Source organism: Dermacentor silvarum, chromosome 11 (genome assembly GCF_013339745.2).
Source record: "Dermacentor silvarum isolate Dsil-2018 chromosome 11, BIME_Dsil_1.4, whole genome shotgun sequence".
Lineage (NCBI taxonomy): Eukaryota > Metazoa > Arthropoda > Arachnida > Ixodida > Ixodidae > Dermacentor > Dermacentor silvarum.
In genome coordinates, this window is record NC_051164.1 from 102,287,564 (window position 1) to 102,307,786 (window position 20,223).

Consider the following 20,223-nt stretch of genomic DNA (forward strand, 5'->3'; position numbering starts at 1 on the left):
TGCGCTCCTGATGGTGTCCTTTCCGCAATCTTAAAAGCGTACGGCGGTATATTTGCCTCAGTATTGACATCTACATTTCTTAGCTCTCTGAATACTTCCACTTTCCCTCGCATGTGGAGAACTGCTCGTGTTTTTCCTGTATTTAAGTCTGGCTGTAAAACCGATGTCTCAAATTATCGCCCGATTCCTCTTCTCTGTGCCACGTCTAAGGTTTTTGAGCTTGCTCTTCACAACGTATTGTCTTGTACTGTGAAGAACACATTGATTCCGAATCAGCATGGATTCCTCGCCGGCCGCTCCGCTGTCACTAATCTCGCAAGCTTCATCACACATATCTGCGCGCCGGTACTTCAAACGGGGCAAGTAGACACCATATATTGCGACATCAGTGATGCTTTTGATGTGATAAGCCACTCACTGCTTCTCATCAAGCTTACGCACTTTGGTGTTGACTCGTCAATTGTAAATCTCTTGCGGAGTTATCTTACCGATATATCTTGCTTTGTTAACGTCAACGGCCAAACGTCTTCTTCGTACATGGTAACCAGCGAAATTCCTCAAGGATCAGTGTTAGGACCACTCCTTTTTTTTAATTTTTATTAATGACGTTCTTTCCGCCATTCGGCATCCTTCATTCCTTCTATATGCCGATGACATAAAGATTTTTAAGGCAATTCACACTGTTGATGACTGTCGCATCCTGCAGTCTGGCCTGCTTTTTTTTTCTAAATGGTGCACAGATAATAACCTCACCTTGAATGCTGCTAAGACCAAAGTCATGACTTTCACCCGGAAAACAGCAAGCATTTATTTTTCTTATTCGGTAGATTCTGTACTATTGTGTAAGGTCCGTGAGATCAATGATCTCGGTGTACTTTTTGATACAACCTTACACTTTTCAGCTCACACCAAATGCGTTGCAATTCAGGGCATGCGCACTCTTGACTCTGTTTGCAGACTGTTGAGAGAATTCAATTCTCCTACACCGCTCCGCAAGTTGTACACAACAATCTGTCTTCCTCAACTCGAATACGCGTCGGTCGTCTGGAACGGCATTTCTAAATCCAACAGTGGCATTATAGATCGGGTCCAGAAAAAGTTTCTAAGCATATATCATCACCGCTTTGCTAACACGGGCTCTGGGCCCTGCTCTAGCACTGTTGGATTATTGCCATTGCCCTTACTTCGCTGCCGACGTAATCGCGCTGACCTGCTTTTCCTTTTCAAACGCCTTCACGGTATCCTCACGTGCCCCGAACTCCTCAGTTGTATCAAGTTTTGTATTCCGCGCAAGATGACCAGAGAACACAGACCTTTCCTTGTTGCTGCCTGTCACCACCAACACTCAACCGTCCACAGAATACAGGCGTTATAACGCCCACTTTCATGACCTTAATATTTTTCACAACTCTCTGTCTTTGTTCTGCCCTGAGCTTTCCGTTGTTGTGTCTTAGTTTCACGTTCAACTTCCCTGCTCCACCTTTTATTATGTATGCATTTTGTGCCTACGGTTACATGTATGTACACTTTTCTTTTCAAGATTGTTATTTTTATTCATAGTTTTTTTTTTACTGATATTCCCCTGCTGTATTTCTTTTTCTGTGTATACGTGCGCCAGCACCTAGACCTCACGGTTGTTCCTGGCCATGATAAATGATTGATTCATTATTATTATTATTATTATTATTATTATTATTATTATTATTATCCCAGACCTCACGGTTGTTCCTGGGCACGATAAATAAATGATTGATTGATTGATTATTACATCGAAGCTGTTAAGGGCTCAGTCTCCGATGATCGTGTCCGCGTGAAGAAAGAAACTCACATTGGTCGTATGCTGTATGTGGTAGTGAAAGCGCGCGAGGGGACAGGGAGCGAGCGCACGGCGGAGAGCAAGCGCGACTTCTTCCGTCGCGCGAAAGGCCATCGGGGGACGGGAGCGAGCGAGCGAGCGAGGGAGGGGAGCAGCACCAGCAACGCGCAGAACTGTTGTCGACGGCGGCGGCGCTTTGCCCGCGTTCGCACCGAACGCGCGCGGCGTTGGTGACGTGTTTATGAAGAACGTGCCAACCTTTGCCGTACACCCTATGGCGGTGTACCGTAGCGACCATACGGACATGGTCTCTGTGGTCACTAAATAAATGAAAACCATCGGATCATATATACTTCTGATTCTTTAATAGTTCAAATAACCAATTACACCATCACATCTTAATAGTCATAATTCTAAATACATAATTCCCACCATAGTACAGCTTCGCTGGTCTTCCATCTCCACCCCAGTGGAAGGGCTGACATTTTTTTATTATTGTAGCGTTAGCTACACTGGCCTAGCCAAGCCCGCTTCGCGCGGCACATCAAGAGCCGTGCTGCGCATGCGCAAGGATCAGTGATGTCACACGGCTTGCGCACCGGAGCCACCGGAGCCGGCACCTCTCGCGCACTCCGCCGCCGCCGCCGCGCGCGACTCACCGCCGCCGGTCTGCGCATTCCAGAGGAGTGACGTCATAGCCGTGGTAGACTCACTGACGCCGACGCGCGCTCGCTGTGCAGTCGCCGTCTGACACTGCGCTGGAGCCGCTGCGCTTCTGACTGGCGTTTGCCAGTGTGGTATAGCCATGGAGAAGGAGAGCGCAAATGCTGCTCAACAGCGCAGAAGAACGGAGAAGCTTGACTCATCGGATCCCGAAGTAGTTGCCTGGCAATTAGCGGTTGAGCGTAGGAGACAACCAGGAAAGCTAAGAATAATCAGCTGAACCTTTGCTAACGCTACGTATATCCTGGCATAGCCGAGCTAAGCCACTGCAACTTTTTATTATTCTTATTATTATTATTATTATTATTATTATTATTATTATTATTATTATTATTATTATTATTTGACTTGAATACATGCATACATTTGACAGGAAAGGAGGACCGATGAGCAGGCTGGCAACTGCCACCGGAGGGGGCACAACGCCGCCTACTCTTCAGAAAGGAGGAGACAAACATAGAAATGGAAGATATGAAGGAGGGGAGTAAAGAGGGAAGAAAGAGCGAGATGACAAAAGCACATCAAGGGAAGCTGCCGTTTTGCATGCAGATTTGGCATATGACAACCAACAGGCGCGTCGTTACCGTTTGTGCTGTTCGCACCACCTCTTTTCCTTGAATATGCCTCTTTGTGTGCCCTGGTTTATTATTGCGATAGCGATTATTTCTTCTAACCACCATTTTTTTCAGTGTAATAATGTAGGTCGCATTCTTTCCTCGAATCCCATGATTGCGTCCCGAGCCCCGCTCCACGAATGAGGGCCTTCCAGCCTGTACTGGTAGGTGAGGACCGGAGAGGTCACCAGCGTATAGTATAGCTTCGGATCCGTGAAAAGGAGCTTCAGGTAGTTAGGCTTAACACCGATAACCTTCGCAAGGTCCTCGACGTAGGCGACCTTGTCGATCATCAATGAGTGTCTCGGCGTATGGACGAAGCAGGACTTGATCTTCTCTTGCGTAGCGGTGACGTCAGCTTCCATGGCTTCTCGGGAAGGCAGCTTCACTTGGCCCGAAAACACCTGTGCCATGTACCTAGCCTGCATCTCGAACACTGGCGTGATACTATACCATTGGCATCTACAAAGCCTAGGACCGAACGTTGGGGTTCGCTGGAGGAATCATCATCTTGTAGAGCAGAAGTCTCTCTCCGTCTCTGGGCAGGGCGTCTGTGGGAAACGGCAGTGCAGGTCTGAAGCCGGTGGCGAAGACCACGGCGTCGACGTCTTCTTCGACGTCGTTCATGACGAGCCCTCTCTGGGTGAATCTTTGCGGTGGGCCGCGGATCTTGACGGTGCCGTCGAGAATCTTGCCGTCAATGTACTCGTTGACGACGAGGCCTTGAGTCATGATGTCGTGGTTGGCTTCGAGGCCAAGTTTTTTCGGGTCCCAGGCATTCTTTATTATTCCGCATTCTTTATTATTCCGAGAATGAAGCGACCGAAGCTTGCTAGAGGCATCCAGCTAAAAATCCAAAGTCTCAATTGGTTCAGCACGTAAACGTCTATGGGCACGGACTTGTGGTGACTCGGTAGAACCCAGTTGATTCTCCTTGTGCTCAGGAAAACCTGCGTAGATCGACAAGAAACGTAGCGCTTGATACCTGCAGACTAGGAAACTCCATGTAGCTTTTGTACATTGATAATCTCACCGTGAAGAGCCATTACTTATGATCTCGATGCAGTGTTTTCAGAGAAAGAGAGAAAGAGAGAGAACGATGGAGGAGGAGAAGGAAAAAGAAGAAAGGAAAGGCAGGGAGGTCAACCAGACGCACGACCGGTTTTCTACCCTACACGGGAGAAGGGGTTTAAAGGGATGAAAAGAAAGAAAGGAGAGAGAGGGAAGAAAGTACTCTCAGTGTGAACACGCGTGGTTGTCCAACACTTCACAATCGGTCATTGAGGCCAGTTGACTTTATGAACTGCAGCACTGCCCGCGTCGCTTTGTAAGAACGATGGAAATACAGGAAAGGCAGGCGGGTTAAGCGGGGTTGCTACCAACATGTTCTCGAGCGCTGTGGGATAAAGAACTGATGTGGATATTTGTGACGTCATTAAAAAAAGAAAGAGAGAGCGTGATCAACTTTATTAAAAAACGAATCTGTCCGAGCCGTTGACGCGACGGCAAGTTGTCACGTGGTGGTTTGTGGGAGATAGAAAAGAAGAATGAATAAGGAAACTATTGTACTCAATCCGCGCTGGCAAACTGCCAACAACCGAATAGTGGCCAAGCTACTCGATATATGTGAACATGGAATCGAGCACAGCGATAAGCAGCACAACTATACGGACGTTTCCGAGTGGGCAGAGACATACGAGACATGTTTAACAGGGCCAGAACGGCGATGTCACATCAAGAATGGGCACAACGATTCCAAAAAAGACCTTAAGCAAGAAAACCCCGCAATTGTTCGGTTAGCCGGTTTGAGACTATCAGTTTCTTACCTGCCGTGTCACACTGCTGAGGTTCACAGCTATGTCCAGAGCCGAGTTCCCAAATCCCACGACGACCGCGGTTTTATCCCTAAATGAATCGTCGGCGTACTTGAAGTCGCGTGAGTGCATCACACGTCCTCGAAAGAGCTCGCGGCCAGGAATATCTGGAACAGAGGGCGATCCGTGATGACCCGTGCAGACCAGGACGCCGTCGAAGACGTCCTCCCACTCTCTACTGGTCTTCGAGTCTCGGATCTTGAGGGTCCCGTCTCTGTCGAGCCTGAGCACTTCGTGGTTGAAGCGAATCTTTGCGATCACCCCGAAGTGGTCGGCGTAGCTTCGGATGTACTCGAGGGTCTCCCAGTGTCTCATGAACTGCGGTGCGTTCTTGTCCGGCGGGAAGTCACTGTAGCAGGACATCTCCTTGCTACTGTTGGCGACTGTAAATCGCATCACGGTACCGGTACCACCATAGCCCGCCACAGTCTGAGGCCTTCTCGAAGCAGACCACGTCCAGTCCTTCTTCGAGGCATGCCTTGACGGCCGTAATGCCGCAGCAGCCGGCGCCTATCACTGCTACTCTCATGGCCTGACAGACGCTGCGTGAACCTTGAAGGCAGGTAACGGCCAAACACTATATATATATATATATATATATATATATATATATATATATATTTGTGCGAAAATTAAACTGATAGAACCAAGAGTCAACGGCCTCTCGTATCGGCAGCAGGGGTGACGTGAGGTCCGCTTTATAACTCAGATACGTGTAATATACTGGGGCGCGCGGTAAACGGCTGAACTTGATCTCAGGAGTTCAACACCGGCAATGATCCTGCATGAACACCTGTTCTAGCGCTGCCTTTTTCCCATGTGCTTGGCTTTAAAAACTTATCTGTGTAAGCGATCCTTTGCGCAAAGACAGAAATCACACGTGCTTATCTATGGCTTGCCCGATAAAGGTTTGTGCTGGGGAGACATGACCGCTTTGTAAGTGCAACAGCAATGAAAAAAGAACTTGGGTGGATTACTTTGCTTGAACGACGAAGCAGGTTATGTCTTGAGCTGTTTTAGTCAATAAGTTAGGCCGTACCTTTCCAGGACTGATCTTGTTAAATTGTGTTTTTGTTTTCCGCGAATCATTGTCGCTTGGTGTTCACTACCTGCGGATACGGTGTACCGCAACAACGCTGATGTATTTTACCGTGACTAGCGATCATATGACTGAGCAAGAACAAGACGTGAAGCCTCCTTGCGTGCTGTAGTTGATCTTTCTGTAAACGTAAGGCGTTGGACGGGCAGGCATGTGAAAGCTCCTTCTTTTGCAGGCTTCCTAGAGGAGATTCTCTTTATTAAAGGTGTAGTTTGTAGCACTTCTACTCTGCCAACAACCGCGCTCGTCGCTCGCTCGCACCGTCTCTTATCTCCACACGGATCTGACGTTTATGCGCTGTGCATTCGCCGCTCAGTTTCCGTTGAAGCGATAGACCGCACGTACCTTCGCCCGCTGCGGCGTATATGCGCTTGCTGCCAGCGTTTTGACAGTCGTTGTCTGCAGTCATTCAGTGTGATCTATTCAGGTTTGTTTGTGCGCGCTCACACCACAGTTAGTAATAGTCGGGCCACATTTTCCAACGCACGCTACACATGTAATGCTGCCCGGATCGGCAGTGCAGCGCTACAGGTGTGTCCCTTCGCACGCGCGCTGCCCACGGGAAGCGCTTCTCATCAACACCACCGTTTCACACGCGCCTTCTCGTGGTCATCGAGTGTCTCTTCATGTCGGTCTACTTACGCCGCAGCACACCTGCTTACTTAATCAGCTCATGTTTACTACAATTCATATTGCTGCCAAAGCCGCTCACCTTACTTCGTATGACATTGCTGTGTTGCTATCGCATTCATTGCTTCGCCCTTAGGGCGAAACTGTGACATTTTTTTTTCTTCAGTGTCATTTAATTACTATAAATACTGCAGCTTCAAGTATTACCCTGTCTCTTTTGTAGCACTACAGGAAGGTGTCACCACTACAAATGATATGTAGAATATGAGTTCTGTACTATTTAATAATGTGTACCTAGCAAAGTAATAGGCTTATATGCCCGGGAAATAAATACAGGAATGCAAATAAAGTTTTTTTTTGTTTTGCCCGAAATGTTGACGCACGAAATACGTATCGTTGAACACGTGCTACAAAAACACACAAATAGGGAAATAGGTGCGTCGACGAGACCAGTACACAACTCGGCACAGGGAACTTTACAGCGATGTAGAGAATGATTAGGCGAGCAAAGATAAAGCGAGGGCCACATGGAGCGCATTTTCGACGTATTTTACGCTCCATCTGAGCGTAATGCTGCGATCAAAGCTGAAGTCAGTTCGGTGTGCTTGCTGCTTCGACTGATGCCCACATGAACGACCACCATTCAGTCATGTTCTTCTTTCTTTTTTGTAGTTTTACCACACCGCGAAGCAGGCACGTCTTTGTACGTTTACACACATACTTGCTGTCACAAGGGCACATAACTGTTTTTAACCGTCTGCTGCACCTCAAAACGCTCCAAGATACCACGCTGACGATGTCGCCGCTGCCACAAACGCGACCATCCCGGTGGTGAAGTGGTGCTTAGAGAACGGCTTCGAAGTGTTTCCACCCGCTTCAGGACGAGTCAGGGGTGCACGCATGCGGTCCCTGTGCCCCAATATGGCATCGCGAGCTCCGGTCCAAGAGTGAGGTCCCCGTAGCCTGAACTGATAATTCAGCAATGGAGACGTAATCAGCGTCCAGTACAACTTGGGGTCCGTGAAGAACAGTTTAAAGAAGTTCGGCCTCACGCCGATGATGCCAGCTAGGTCGTCGACGTAGCGCACTCGATCTATCATCAGAGCGTGCCTTGCCGTGGGGATGAACGCGGAGGTGATCATGTTTTGCGTCACTTCTATGTCGGCTTTCATCGCTTCCTTGGACGGAAGGCGTAGTTTGCCGGACAGCACTAAGGCCATGTAGCGGGCTTGCATCTCGAAGGCCTGCAGCATGTTGGAGCTGGCGTCGATGAACCCCAAGAACGCCACGTTAGGGTTATCTGGAGGAACCATCATCTTGTACAGGAGGAACCTCTCTCCCTTCTGTGGCAATGCGTCCGTCGGGAAAGGCAAGTCTGCCTTGAAGCCTGTGGCGAAGACGACGGTATCCACTTCCTCTTCGACGCCGTCCATGACCACACCTGTTTCGGTGAATCGTTCGGGAGCGCCTCGTGGTTTGATGGTGCCGTCCAGCAACTTGCCCTGTATGTAGTTGTTGACGACGAGACCCTGAGTGAGGATGTCGTGGTTAGGTTCGAGGCCGAACATCTTGTGGCTCCAGGCTTCGTTGGCGATGGTGGTGAGGAAACTTGAGTAGTAGGAGCGGGGAAGCCAGCTGTACAGCCACAGCCTCAGCTGGTTGAAGGCGTACTCGTCGAATGGAGCTCCTCGGTAGTGATTGGGAAGGATCCAGTTCACCCTCCTGGTGCTCAGAAAGACCTGCAGATAGAGAGAGAGAGAGCAACGAGGTATTCACTGCTCAGTTTGTGTAGCTAACAAAAAGACGTGTTTGATTGTGTTCTGCCAACTGTTCAGCTACGCTTCTGGTTCTAATATGAGCACCGAGCGGCATGCGCTTCCTGAATATGCAAATATGTTCATTACAAGAAGCCAACGGGCTTTTTTTTCCGGATCCTGGAATCAGAGGGCTATTCTTCGGCAAGGTAAATTTTAAGGTTATTGTTATGGTAACATGAAAAGCTAAAATTAAATTGTGGTGCTCTGTGTGCAAAACCAAGGTATTATTATGAGGCATGCCGAAGTGGGGGACTGGATTAACTTTGACCTTCCGGGGTTCTTTAACGTGCACCCAATGTGCGGTAGACGGGCATTTTTGCATGCCAGTGTCCATGCGCTTCAATTCCAGTTCTCTCTCGCTGGTCTTTTATTCATTTTTTGCCGCCAAAATGACTATTGGTTTGACTAAGGTAGAGGAGGGGGTAAATTTTCGCATGAATAAAACCAATTGTACCATATCAGCAACAACAACAACAACAACAATGACGGCGACAACGACGAAGAAGCTGACCAGGGAGTCTCGTTCCTCTGAACTCGTTCACGATGACGCCCTTCATGGAGTAATGGAGTCGACAGAACAAACCCTTGTTTCGGGCTCTCAAGCGCCGTCGCGTTAAAATGTTGTATGTGGTATCTCTATCTTATGCAAAGTAAACGATGCATTGATCACGGCACAAGGACGCCACGAATTTCTGTTAGGTTACGCGGGTGCATATACTCGTAGATCGCTTCTTCGGGAATTATTGCCATGCTTACATTTACGTTTTTCTTTTGGTAGGCTTAGTGTGTTTGTGTCTGTAAGATGTACGCGTGTGATGTGAGGAAAATGGTAGCTTGAATTTCTCAAGCGTGTAACAGGCTCTAATGAATCCTACTTTCCCATTTATCTACAGTAATTAAACAAAAAACAACAATAAAGTCGCAGTTTTGCCCGAAAGGCCAAGCATTGATTGCGATAGCAAATTAGTAGACAGCTATACGAAGTAAGAATATTAGTTGGCCGTGTAAACTTGCATACATTCGCTTAATAACTAAATTAACAAGCATGCTGTCACGCGCGCACAGGTATACATGAATACATCACGCTCGATGACCGCGGAAACTCGTTGTCAAAACGCTGGAGTGAGGAAGCGCGGCCCAGCTGGGAGCGAATTGACATTCGTGCTGTCTCTGGCTGTAACGCGAACTAAACGTCGAAAGCACAGCGCATTCGAAGCTACCGGCACTCCGCGTACTTTGACCACATCGCAGATCGCCTGCAAGATACGGCGGCCGCACGGCCGCGCCGTAAGCAGCAGCCCCCGGAGTTAAACGTCTCTTCCCCCTCCTCCCTCGCGTCGCCCCCCCCCCCCCCCCGTGCCTCACGCCCGACAGAAGACGGTGCGCATCCGCCCCGCCAACCTCGGTCGCACGAGCGAGATTGAGCCATGATCGTCGGCTGACCCTCGCAAGCTCTCACTCGTACATACAGCGTACGGCGCGCGGCGACGATGTTAATGTGTTTGGACTTCATGCGGACCATCACGGCGACGGCAACGGCAGAAATGCGCTTGGAGTGTCCATATAATTGCTATCGCAATAAAAACTAGGCGTAAAGGCGCATGCCATGGCGTCAAGGAATGGATAATTGCACTGAGTAAACCCTGTCCCCGGCTCTCAGATGATGTGGCAGCAGTAAAGCTTTACAGACAGTTTTTTTAAGAGGCCGTCTTGCTACTAACCTGCCGCGCAACGGAGGCCAGGTTGACCGCCACGTCGATTGCAGAGTTGGCGCAGCCGACGACGACCGCGTTCTTGTCGCGAATCCTCTCGTCGACGTCCTTGTAGTCGCGTGAGTGCATCACCCGGCCGCGGAACAGCTCTCGACCCGGGACTTCGGGCATCAGCGGAGTGGCGTGGTGCCCGGAGCACACCAGCACGGCGTCGAAGGTCTCTTCCCACTCACGGCCTGCCGCTGAGTCGCGGATCCTGATTGTGCCGTCCTTGCCGAGCCTGAGCACTTCGTGGTTGAACCGTATCCTGAGAGTGTAATGATCGTAGCGCTGGATTTGAAATCGCGAAACACCTAAAAAAATGGACGCCGTTAATTTCGAGCAGCGCGCTTTAGGGAACGTGGCCAAGGCGTGGTAATGTCTCCGAACAAGCGGCGTCCACGTTTCTTGTCCACGTTTCTTGTAGCCTCGAGGAAACTATGTATTCCGTTAGGCTCACTTCACCATCTTCAGCGTGTTAATACTAGACTGAACACAGCATCAGAATTGTTTTCAGACGGGAAATGATGGTCGGATGGCGCAGGAGACAAAAAGAAGTGACTATCACATTTGCCCATCTGAGTACTTAACCGCTGAGGTTGCAGCTGATTATACTCTTCCGAGTCTTGCGAAACAAGTCGAGCGTGTGTGGCTAAATCATGACTACCTCACAAATGCGTGTAAGCTGTGACGTCACTTGCGTTATACTCGCATGGAAGGTAGCCAATAGGCCACTGCATAGATGCTTTTCTCTCAAGTGTTCGGTACTTTCTCATGCGTACAGAAATTGTCACCGAAGAAAAACATGTTTCCGTGCCAAAGAACGCGATCGCCACGGAAACCAAGAATGGGCCTTAGACTAAGAGCTGTAAACAACCTACATCTTCAAGGTTTCTGGCGATAAGTGATAAACTAGGTGCCAATCGATCCACCCCGGTGGCTCAAGTGCATATGGCGTTGCGCTGCTGAGCTTCAGATAGCTGGTTCGGTCCCGGTCGTGGCGCGACCCCATTCCCTCGCCCTATACGGCGTCCCGTATAAGCCAGTGTGTAGTTGCGGGACGTTCAAACGCTTCAATTTCATTAACTATGAGCCAGTCGATATTCGTCATTGTCGATTACATTTATTACCATTGTCGTGGGTCACACTCACCTCCTTACAATGACTCGCACAACAAACTCGTTCTTGAGTGCTTTTTTTTTTTTTTTTTCTCGCAGGCTATGGATTTTGTTCTCCTTAGGATGCTCCCCAGTTAATTGCACGGCGGAGCAGAGAAGTAGCTGGTGCTTCTACGAGACGCCAACGTTACCTTACATACATTTAATGATGATGATAATAATAGTAATAAATATAATAATAATAATAATAATAATAATAATAATAATAATAATAATAATAATAATAATAATTAAATGGGCCGCTGTGGTCTTACGCGATATAGCCGTAACGCATGAATGTATGGGTGCAAAGAATCAAGAGAGGGTCTGAAAAGGAGCTATTTTGCTGCCGCAACACCTTTAGACAATTTATTTACTTCGCATGCGATATGACCTCCTAAGAAATAGAAACAGGCCGCTATCAGGTTATAAGCACCAGCATACTCTGTGAAGGTTGATACGGTGAAACACGTCAAGATGTCAAAAATACCTGCATGTCTTCGCATGGGTTTTAGCGACTGCATTCGAGAATGTAGCACGTCAACACGCGTGCGTGCGTTTCGAGTTAATTCCAACGTAAGGGGTATGCTTAAATCATGCGTGTTAGCAACTTGCTGTGTCTTACAATTTTTAAGCGTCCCAAAGTGAGCATGTATTCAGCTCTATTTGTAGAAATAAGACATACAATTCTAACTAAGCAGAGGGATAATCATCATCATCAACCTATATTTATGTCCACTGCAGGACGAAGGCCTCTCTCTGCGATCTCCAATTACCCTTGTCTTGCGCTAGCTGATTCCAACTTGCACCTGTGAATTTCCTAACTTCATCACTCCACCTAGTTTTCTGCCGTCCTCAACTGCGCTTCCCTTCTCTTGGTATTCATTCTGTAACTCTAATGGTCCACCGGTTATCCATCCTACGCATTACATGGCCGGCCCAGCTCCATTTTTTCCGCTTAATGTCAACTAGAATATCGGCTGACCCCGTTTGTTCTCTGATCCACACCGCTCTCTTCCTGTCTCTTAACGTGAGGCCTAACATCTATCGTTCCATCGCTCTTTGTGCGGTCCTTAACTTGTTCTCGAGCTTCTTTGTTAACCTCCAAGTTTCTAACCCATATGTTAGCACCGGTAGAATGCAATGATTGTTCACTTTTATTTTCAAGGACAGTGGTAACCTCCCAGTCAGGATTTGGTAATGCCTGCCGTATGCACTCAAGCCCAATTTTTTTCTTCTATAAATTTTTATCCTGATCAGGCTACCCTGTGAGTAATTGACCTAGATAAACGTACTCCTTTACAGACTCTAGATGCTGACTGGCGATCCTGAATTCTTTTTTCCATTGCCAGGCTATTGAACATTATCTTTGTCTTCTGCATATTAATCTTCAACCCCACTCTTACACTTTCTCGGTTAACTTCCTCAATCATTTGCTGTAATTCGTCCCGATTGTTGCTGAATAGGACAATGTCATCTGCAAACCGAACTTTGCGGAGATATTCGCCGTTGATTCTCACTCCTAAGCCTTCTCGACCTATTTACATTCTTTTTAATGATAAGTTGAAGCAGGATGATTGATATTAGTTCTTCGGTTATTAAGGCGAAAACCTTATGTCATCGTTCAGTCGACTAGTCTTTGAGCGAAAACGTGTCAACTACACGATAGGTACAAAACGGAGTCGAACCCTTGACCTTTGATGGGAGTAGAGCCCACGACATTTGGTGTTGGGGGGAAGTTAATTAAGGCACAGGTAATAATTATAGAGCTAATTGAGGCACTCGAACCCATGACTTTTGGTGGGAGCCGAACCCACTACTTTAGGTGTAGTGGGTTTGAGTAAGCGGATTAAGAGTATGAGTAAGCGAATTAAGAGGATTACTCAGCGTATTAAAATGCATGACTAAGCGAACTACACTAAGCGAATTAAAGGGTTTGGTCTTCAATGCCTCGGCACTTCGGCTTTCGCCTTCAAGTCGTCTTAGGGATAACATGAGAGACACTGTGATTTTTTTTTTTTCATCACAATATTTCTTCCAAAAGTAATGAGGTATGTCAACCACGATGTCTTCTTTTGTCTCGTTTAACACTCGCCATCAAAGGTGAAATTCCAGCTAATGTGCCAAGCCATACCTCGGAGTCACCCCGAAGTGGTCCGCGTAGCTTCTAATGTAACGGAGCGTCTGCCAGTGTGTCATGAACAATGGAGCGTCCTTGTCCGGCGGGAAGTCGCTGTAGCAGGACATCTCCTTGCTGGTGTTGGCCACGGTGAAGCGCATCACGGTACCGGTACCGGACTCGAGCGTCTCCTCCCGGTACCACCATAGCCCGCCGCAGTCGGAGGCCTTCTCGAAGCAGACCACGTCGAGCCTTTCTTCGAGGCATGCCTTGACGGCCGTGATGCCGCAGCAGCCAGCACCGATCACCGCAACTCGCATTTTGGGGGAGTCTGTGACTCTGCGGAAGAAAGGAAACCGAAATCTTTATCTATCTCTCTAGCTCTCTCTGTTTGTAACTGAACGGGCAAGTGAGACATTTCGCAGATATAGGGCACAAACAAAAACACAAGAACCGAGACAGAAAAAGCGCTTGTGCTGTCTATATTCTGTGTTTGTTCATTAGCTGCGACAATTAAATTATGGGGTTTTACGTGCCAAAACCACAATCTGATGATGAGGCACGCCGTAGTGGGGGACTCCGGAAATTAGGACCACCTGGGGCTCTTTAACGTGCACCTAAATCTAAGTACACGACAAATATAGACAGTTTGGCTACTGGAAAGCCCGGGAACCCCAAAATCGTTGCTGAACACACTTCACACGCACGCACACGCCACACGAAAAAAAAAAAAAAGAAACGCTAGATGAGACAACAACAGGACAAAGGACTTGAAATAATATTACACATATATATAAATGCGTGATACAGAGTCCGAGCATGACCTATAATAATTACGAGTAGTCTCTGGTCATGTTCAAATAGTTCAGTTGAAAGCCAAGCGTATATCTTAGTGTGTTTGAGTTCGCGCTTCAAACGATGAATTGTTTCTTGGTTTAAAAAAAAGAGCAACAAACCTACGATTCCACGCCCTAGTTATAGCGATTAGATAGGGGGATACTTAGAAGCAGATGTCAACAACCATCGGTGGTAGCATATATCCATTGTGAAAGAAGGCACCGACTTCATATATCATCATCAGCCTATATTTTATGTCCACTGCAGGACGAAGGCCTCTCCCTGCGATCTCCAATTACCCCTGTCTTGCGCTAGCGTATTCCAACTTGCGCCTGCAAATTTCCTAACTTCATCATCCCATCTGGTTTTCTGCCGACCTCGACTGCGCTTCCCTTCTCTTGGTATCCATTCTGTAACCCTAATTGTCCACCGGTTATCCATCCTACGCATTACATGGCCTGCCCAGCTCCATTTCTTCCGCTTAATGTCAACTAGAATATCGGTTATCCCCGTTTGTTCTCTGATCCACACCGCTCTCTTCCTGTCTCTTAACGTTAGTCCTAAGATTTTTCGTTCCATCGCTCTTTGTGCGGTCCTTAACTTGTTCTCGAGCTTCTTTGTTAACCTCCAAGTTTCTGCCCCATATGTTAGCACCGGTAGAATGCAATGATTGTACACTTTTCTTTTCAACGACAGTGGTAAGCTCTCAGTCAGGATTTGGTAATGCCTGCCGTATGCACTCCAACCCAATTTTATTCTTCTGTAAATTTCTTTCTCGTGATCAGGGTCCCCTGTGAGTAATTGACCTAGATAAACGTACTCCTTTACAGATTCTAGAGGCTGACTGGCTATCCTGAATTCTTTTTCTCTTGCCAGGCTATTGAACATTATCTTTGTCTTCTGCATATTCATCTTCAGCCCAATTCTTACACTTTCTCGATTAAGGTCCTCAATCATTTGTTGTAATTCGTCTCCATTGTTGCTGAATAGGACAATGTCATCTGCAAACCGAAGGTTGCTGAGATATTCGCCGTTGATCCTCACTCCTAAGCCTTCCCAGTCTAACAGCTTGAATACTTCTTCTAAGCATGCAGTGAATAGCATTGGAGAGATTGTGTCTCCTTGCCTGACCCCTTTCTTGATAGGTATCTTTCTACTTTTCTTGTGGAGAACCAAGGTAGCTGTGGAATCCTTGTAGATGTTTGCTAAGATATTCACGTATGCCTCCTGTACTCCTTGATTACGCAATGCCTCTATGACTGCTGGTATCTCTACTGAATCAAATGCCTTTTCATAATCTATGAAAGCCATGTAGAGAGGTTGATTGTACTCCGCAGATTTCTCGATTATCTGATTTATGACATGGATATGATCCATCGTAGAATATCCCTTCCTGAAGCCAGCCTGTTCTCTTGGTTGGCTGAAGTCAAGTGTTGCCCTGATTTTATTGGAAATTATCTTGGTGAATATTTTATACAATACTGAAAGCAAGCTAATGGGTCTATAATTCTTCAGTTCTTTAACGTCTCCCTTCTTATGGATTAGTATAATGTTGGCGTTCTTCCAGCTCTCTGGTACACGTGAAGTTGTGAGGCATTGCGTATAAAGGGCTGCAAGCTTTTCAAGCATGATATCTCCTCCATCTTTGATTAAATCTACTGTTATTCCATCTTCTCCAGCAGCTTTTCCCCTGGTCATGTCTTTCAAGGCCCTTCTAACTTCAGCGCTAGTTATAGAAGGAGCCTCTGTATCCGGTTCATCACTATTTTGAATGAAAGTAGCTTGGCTGTTTTGGGCACTGTACAGGTCAGTATAGAATTCTTCCGCTGCTTTTACTATGTCATCGAAATTGCTGATGATATTACCATGCTTATCTTTCAGTGAATACATCTTGCCTTGTCCTATGCCAAGCTTTCTTCTTACTGATTTAATGCTGCGTCCATATTTTACGGCTTCCTCAATCTTTCCCACGTTATAATTTCGAATATCCCTTACTTTTTTCTTGTTGATTAGTTTTGACAGTTCAGCGAATTCTATCTGATCTCTTGAGTTGGATATTTTCATCTTCTGTCGTTTCTTTATTAGGTCCTTTGTTTCTTGGGAGAGCTTACCTACTGGTTGCCTTGGTGCCCTACCTCCCACTTCAATTGCTGCTTCTGAGATCAACCTAGTTACGGTTTCATTCATTACTTCTATGTTGTCTTTATCTTCCTTTTCTAAAGCTGCATATTTGTTTGCAAGCACCAGCCTAAATTGGTCTGCTTTTACCCTTACTGCCTCTAGGTTGGCCTGTTTCCTCTTGACTAATTTCACTCTCTCTCTCTTCAAATTGAGAGAAATCCGAGACCTCACTAACCTATGGTCACTGCACTTAACCTTACCTAACACTTCTACATCCTGCACTATGTTTGGATCGGCAGAGAGTATGAAATCTATTTCATTCCTTGTTTCTCCATTAGGGCTTTTCCAGGTCCACTTCCTATTGCTGCGCTTCCTGAAGAAGGTATTCATTATTCGGAGCCTATTCCTTTCCGCGAATTCTACTAACATCTCTCCTCTTGCATTCCTAGAATCGATGCCGTAGTTGCCAATTGCTTGCTCACCAACCTGCTTTTTCCCCACTTTTGCATTGAAGTCGCCCATGACTAAAGTATACTGAGTTTGCACCTTTCTCATTGCTAGTTCAACATCTTCATAAAACTGTTCTATTTCTTCATCATCGTGACTAGAGGTTGGGGCATAGGCTTGTACTACCTTCATTTTGTACCTCCTATTCAGCTTTATTACTACAACTGCTACCCTCTCATTTATGCTGTAGAATTCATCAATGTTGCCCGCTATGTTGTTATGCACTAAAAATCCTACCCCGGATTCTTTCTTATCTGGAAGACCTCTGTAGCAGAGGACGTGGCCGTTAGTCAGCACTGTGTAAGCCTCACCAGTTCTTCTAATCTCACTAAGGCCAATAATATCCCAGGAAATGCCTGATAATTCTTCAAATAGTCCTGCTAAGCTAGCCTCACTCGAGAGGGTGCGCGTGTTGAACGTTGCCAGGTTCAGTTTCCATTGGCGGCCTGACTTCATATATAGATTTTTTTATTTGTATATACATAGTGTGAGTGCTTCTCACCCAAGCAAGAATGGGGCTGGTAAACAAAAAAAGGTACATGGATATCAGAAAAAAAATTGAACAAACAAATCGGGACCAACAGAACATGAGGACGACAAGAGACAGGAGCATGAACTGTAAGAGATTATGGAGATGGTGATTCCTGTATTTTTTCCTTGATTTTTTTTTTCTTTTTAATGCTTTTTTTTTTTTTTTTGCTGATCAGACGTCGCAGGCTAGCATTGCGGTCAAATTAGCAGTGTTGTGCCATTGCGTCCAACTGATGAGGACGAAACAAAACTGATTAGTACCGCGCGTTTGTTGTTTTATTATTTGCCGGTGAACAGCTTTCCCACCAGTATCACTGTCTGTCACGTTATCAATCTTGCTCACGACGAGCTTGCTGCACCAGGGCATTCGTGAACATTGACTTCTCGTCTATAATAATAATAATAATAATAATAATAATAATAATAATAATAATAATAATAATAATAATAATAATAATAATAATAATAATAATAATAATAATAATAATAATAATAATAATGACGTTCACAGCATTCTGCATTTTCAGTGCTGTACTGCCGCAAGGGAGCTGAGTTGAAAGCTGATACGTCGTATGACGAGGCCTTCGATCAGTATAGGCGCATCCTAACCAAGCTACACGCACGTCGCAGATGTTATAGGCAGTAGTGCATTGTTTATTGCGCGATAACTGCTGAGGAACTGGACGGTCGGTTACGTCAAAGCCGGCTGTGCCAATACACAGTTAAGAAATTGAAGCTACCCACTCGCCCACATAACACGCACACACATTCCATGGACAAAGCCGCATGCTAAGTCTCTACGTTCTCCAACGGACGGGAGCACCGTCAACTACTCTGCAATGCGTGATGACGGGCGTGTAGATAGCGGTGAAAGCCGAGCCGTGTAATTTACAAAACTTCTTCTCGGGCAAGTTGGTGCGTCTGGGAAAACACGATTTTAGGGCCCCATATAAAGACACACGCAAGGGAGAAACGCGCACACGACATTGATTGCTAACTTAGTCTTTTGCCTTCGTTCTTGCTTCTATGTCTTTAATGCTTTCTTTCATCGTGTCACACCACCTATGCAGACAACATTGGAAGTGCACGCGTAAGTGTGGTTCACTGTTAAAGGGAACACTTCTCTGTGTGGCACCAAGTTTTCTGTCTTTCTAGCTCGAATCAAGTTACGGCTGCAGTTACATATAAACACGCTGCGCAGGTGCGTGTAGAGAGGTGACAGAGCGTGCCGCCAACCACAAGTACTCTCCTGCCAAGCCGGGCTATTGCATTCCAAAACAAAGTGTTCGTGCATGCCCTTGAACAGTGCATTGCACTAAAAATGCTAAAGCACGCAACACAAAGCACGGAAACACGAGGGTAAAAAAAAAAAATGGGTAAGCTGTTTCACGCACACTGTCGCTGTGGCGTATGTTAAACGTCTTGCGCATGCTGCAGAGGCCGTATGGGTACGATAGAGTACAGAGATGAGGTAACCGCAAAAGTTACATTTACTCACGCATTTGAATTAGCGGCCCTCCTGAGGCGGTAGTGTTACTGATACTTATTCGGCATAGTATATCACGCCTTTGTAAACATATACTTTATAGTAACAGCACACTTTAGCTTCATGGTCATTATTTGAATATACTTACCTATTTTAGGCACTCTAGGCGTTTTAATTTTAGCCGCTTTTACAGGCATGTTACATCTACCTATCGCTATTCATCTTTCCATCTAAATGAGAATTCACTGACATCACATCACCACTTGCATGGCGCTCTTTGGCCGTATCCGACCCTTGCGCGATACTAAACCTTACATTTTCAACTTATGTCACAGCTATTGCAGGGGTCTTACGGTCTAATTTACTTTTGCAATCGTGCTCATTCCCTATGGGCCCACTGTGGTCAGAGGCAGTGGGCGTCAATTAGCATCCCTCTGTCTTGATGCCCAACTCTCTCGACGCCATTTCTGGATCCTGCGCGCCGAACGCGAGGAGCGCCGTAACAAAGCAAGCGTGGCATTTCTGTAAACTTTTTTGCACACTTGTATAGGCCTTATAGCCCCTCATCAGCACTAATTTGTGTTTGATGAAGAGTATATTTACTATGGCTGAGGAGGAGTGAGCTCTCTCAAATGCGACCACTCCCGCTCGTATCGACAAGTGCGCTGCCGCGCTATGCGTCTCTGAACGGCGAGCAAGAGGCTGAATTGAGCTCCGATTGAGTCATACGTGGCGCCACAACGGCGCCATCTGTGCGCGCGATACGCGTATGATCGACTAATGGCTTCTTTCCTATACGCAACGATACCAAAGTGACGTGCGTGGGTATACTACGATTGCAAAGATATATGCAGCAATGCTGTACAGTAGAATCTTGTTGATACGATCTTCACGGGGAGCCGGGAAATAAAGCGTATCATCCGAAAATCGTATTATGCAACGCATTATCCAAGCATATCGTAATAAATAAAAATAAACCTATTATCCCGAAACACGTATTATGCCGAATGGTATCAAAAAGATTCCACTGTAATATGTTTTCGTTACATGCGGTTAAAGCAAGCGACCCTTTCCGACTAATATTAAAGGCGTTTCACTCCAAAAAAAAAAAAAAATGCTCAATTCTATGCAGTGCTCACTA

The 20,223-nt window shown here is 46.4% G+C and overlaps 2 protein-coding genes and 1 pseudogene across 4 annotated transcripts in view; 1 reads left to right on the forward strand and 2 right to left on the reverse strand.

The window, feature by feature from the left end:
* Window positions 1-20,223, forward strand: part of LOC119433990 (uncharacterized) — a 165,286-nt gene that overhangs the window by 85,006 nt on the left and 60,057 nt on the right. The window lies entirely within an intron of this gene.
* LOC125941510 (flavin-containing monooxygenase 5-like) lies at window positions 2,919-5,615 on the reverse strand (annotated as a pseudogene).
* LOC119433986 (flavin-containing monooxygenase 5) overlaps window positions 5,673-20,223 on the reverse strand; it is a 50,130-nt gene continuing 35,579 nt past the window's right edge. Inside the window, exons 2-4 of the mRNA XM_037701279.2 lie at window positions 13,616-13,939; window positions 10,295-10,592; window positions 5,673-8,495 (exon numbers count right to left, since the gene is read on the reverse strand). Coding sequence (XP_037557207.1) covers window positions 7,524-8,495; window positions 10,295-10,592; window positions 13,616-13,920 — 1,575 coding nt within the window. The 5' untranslated portion in view covers window positions 13,921-13,939 and the 3' untranslated portion in view covers window positions 5,673-7,523. The remainder of the gene's footprint in view (window positions 8,496-10,294; window positions 10,593-13,615; window positions 13,940-20,223) is intronic.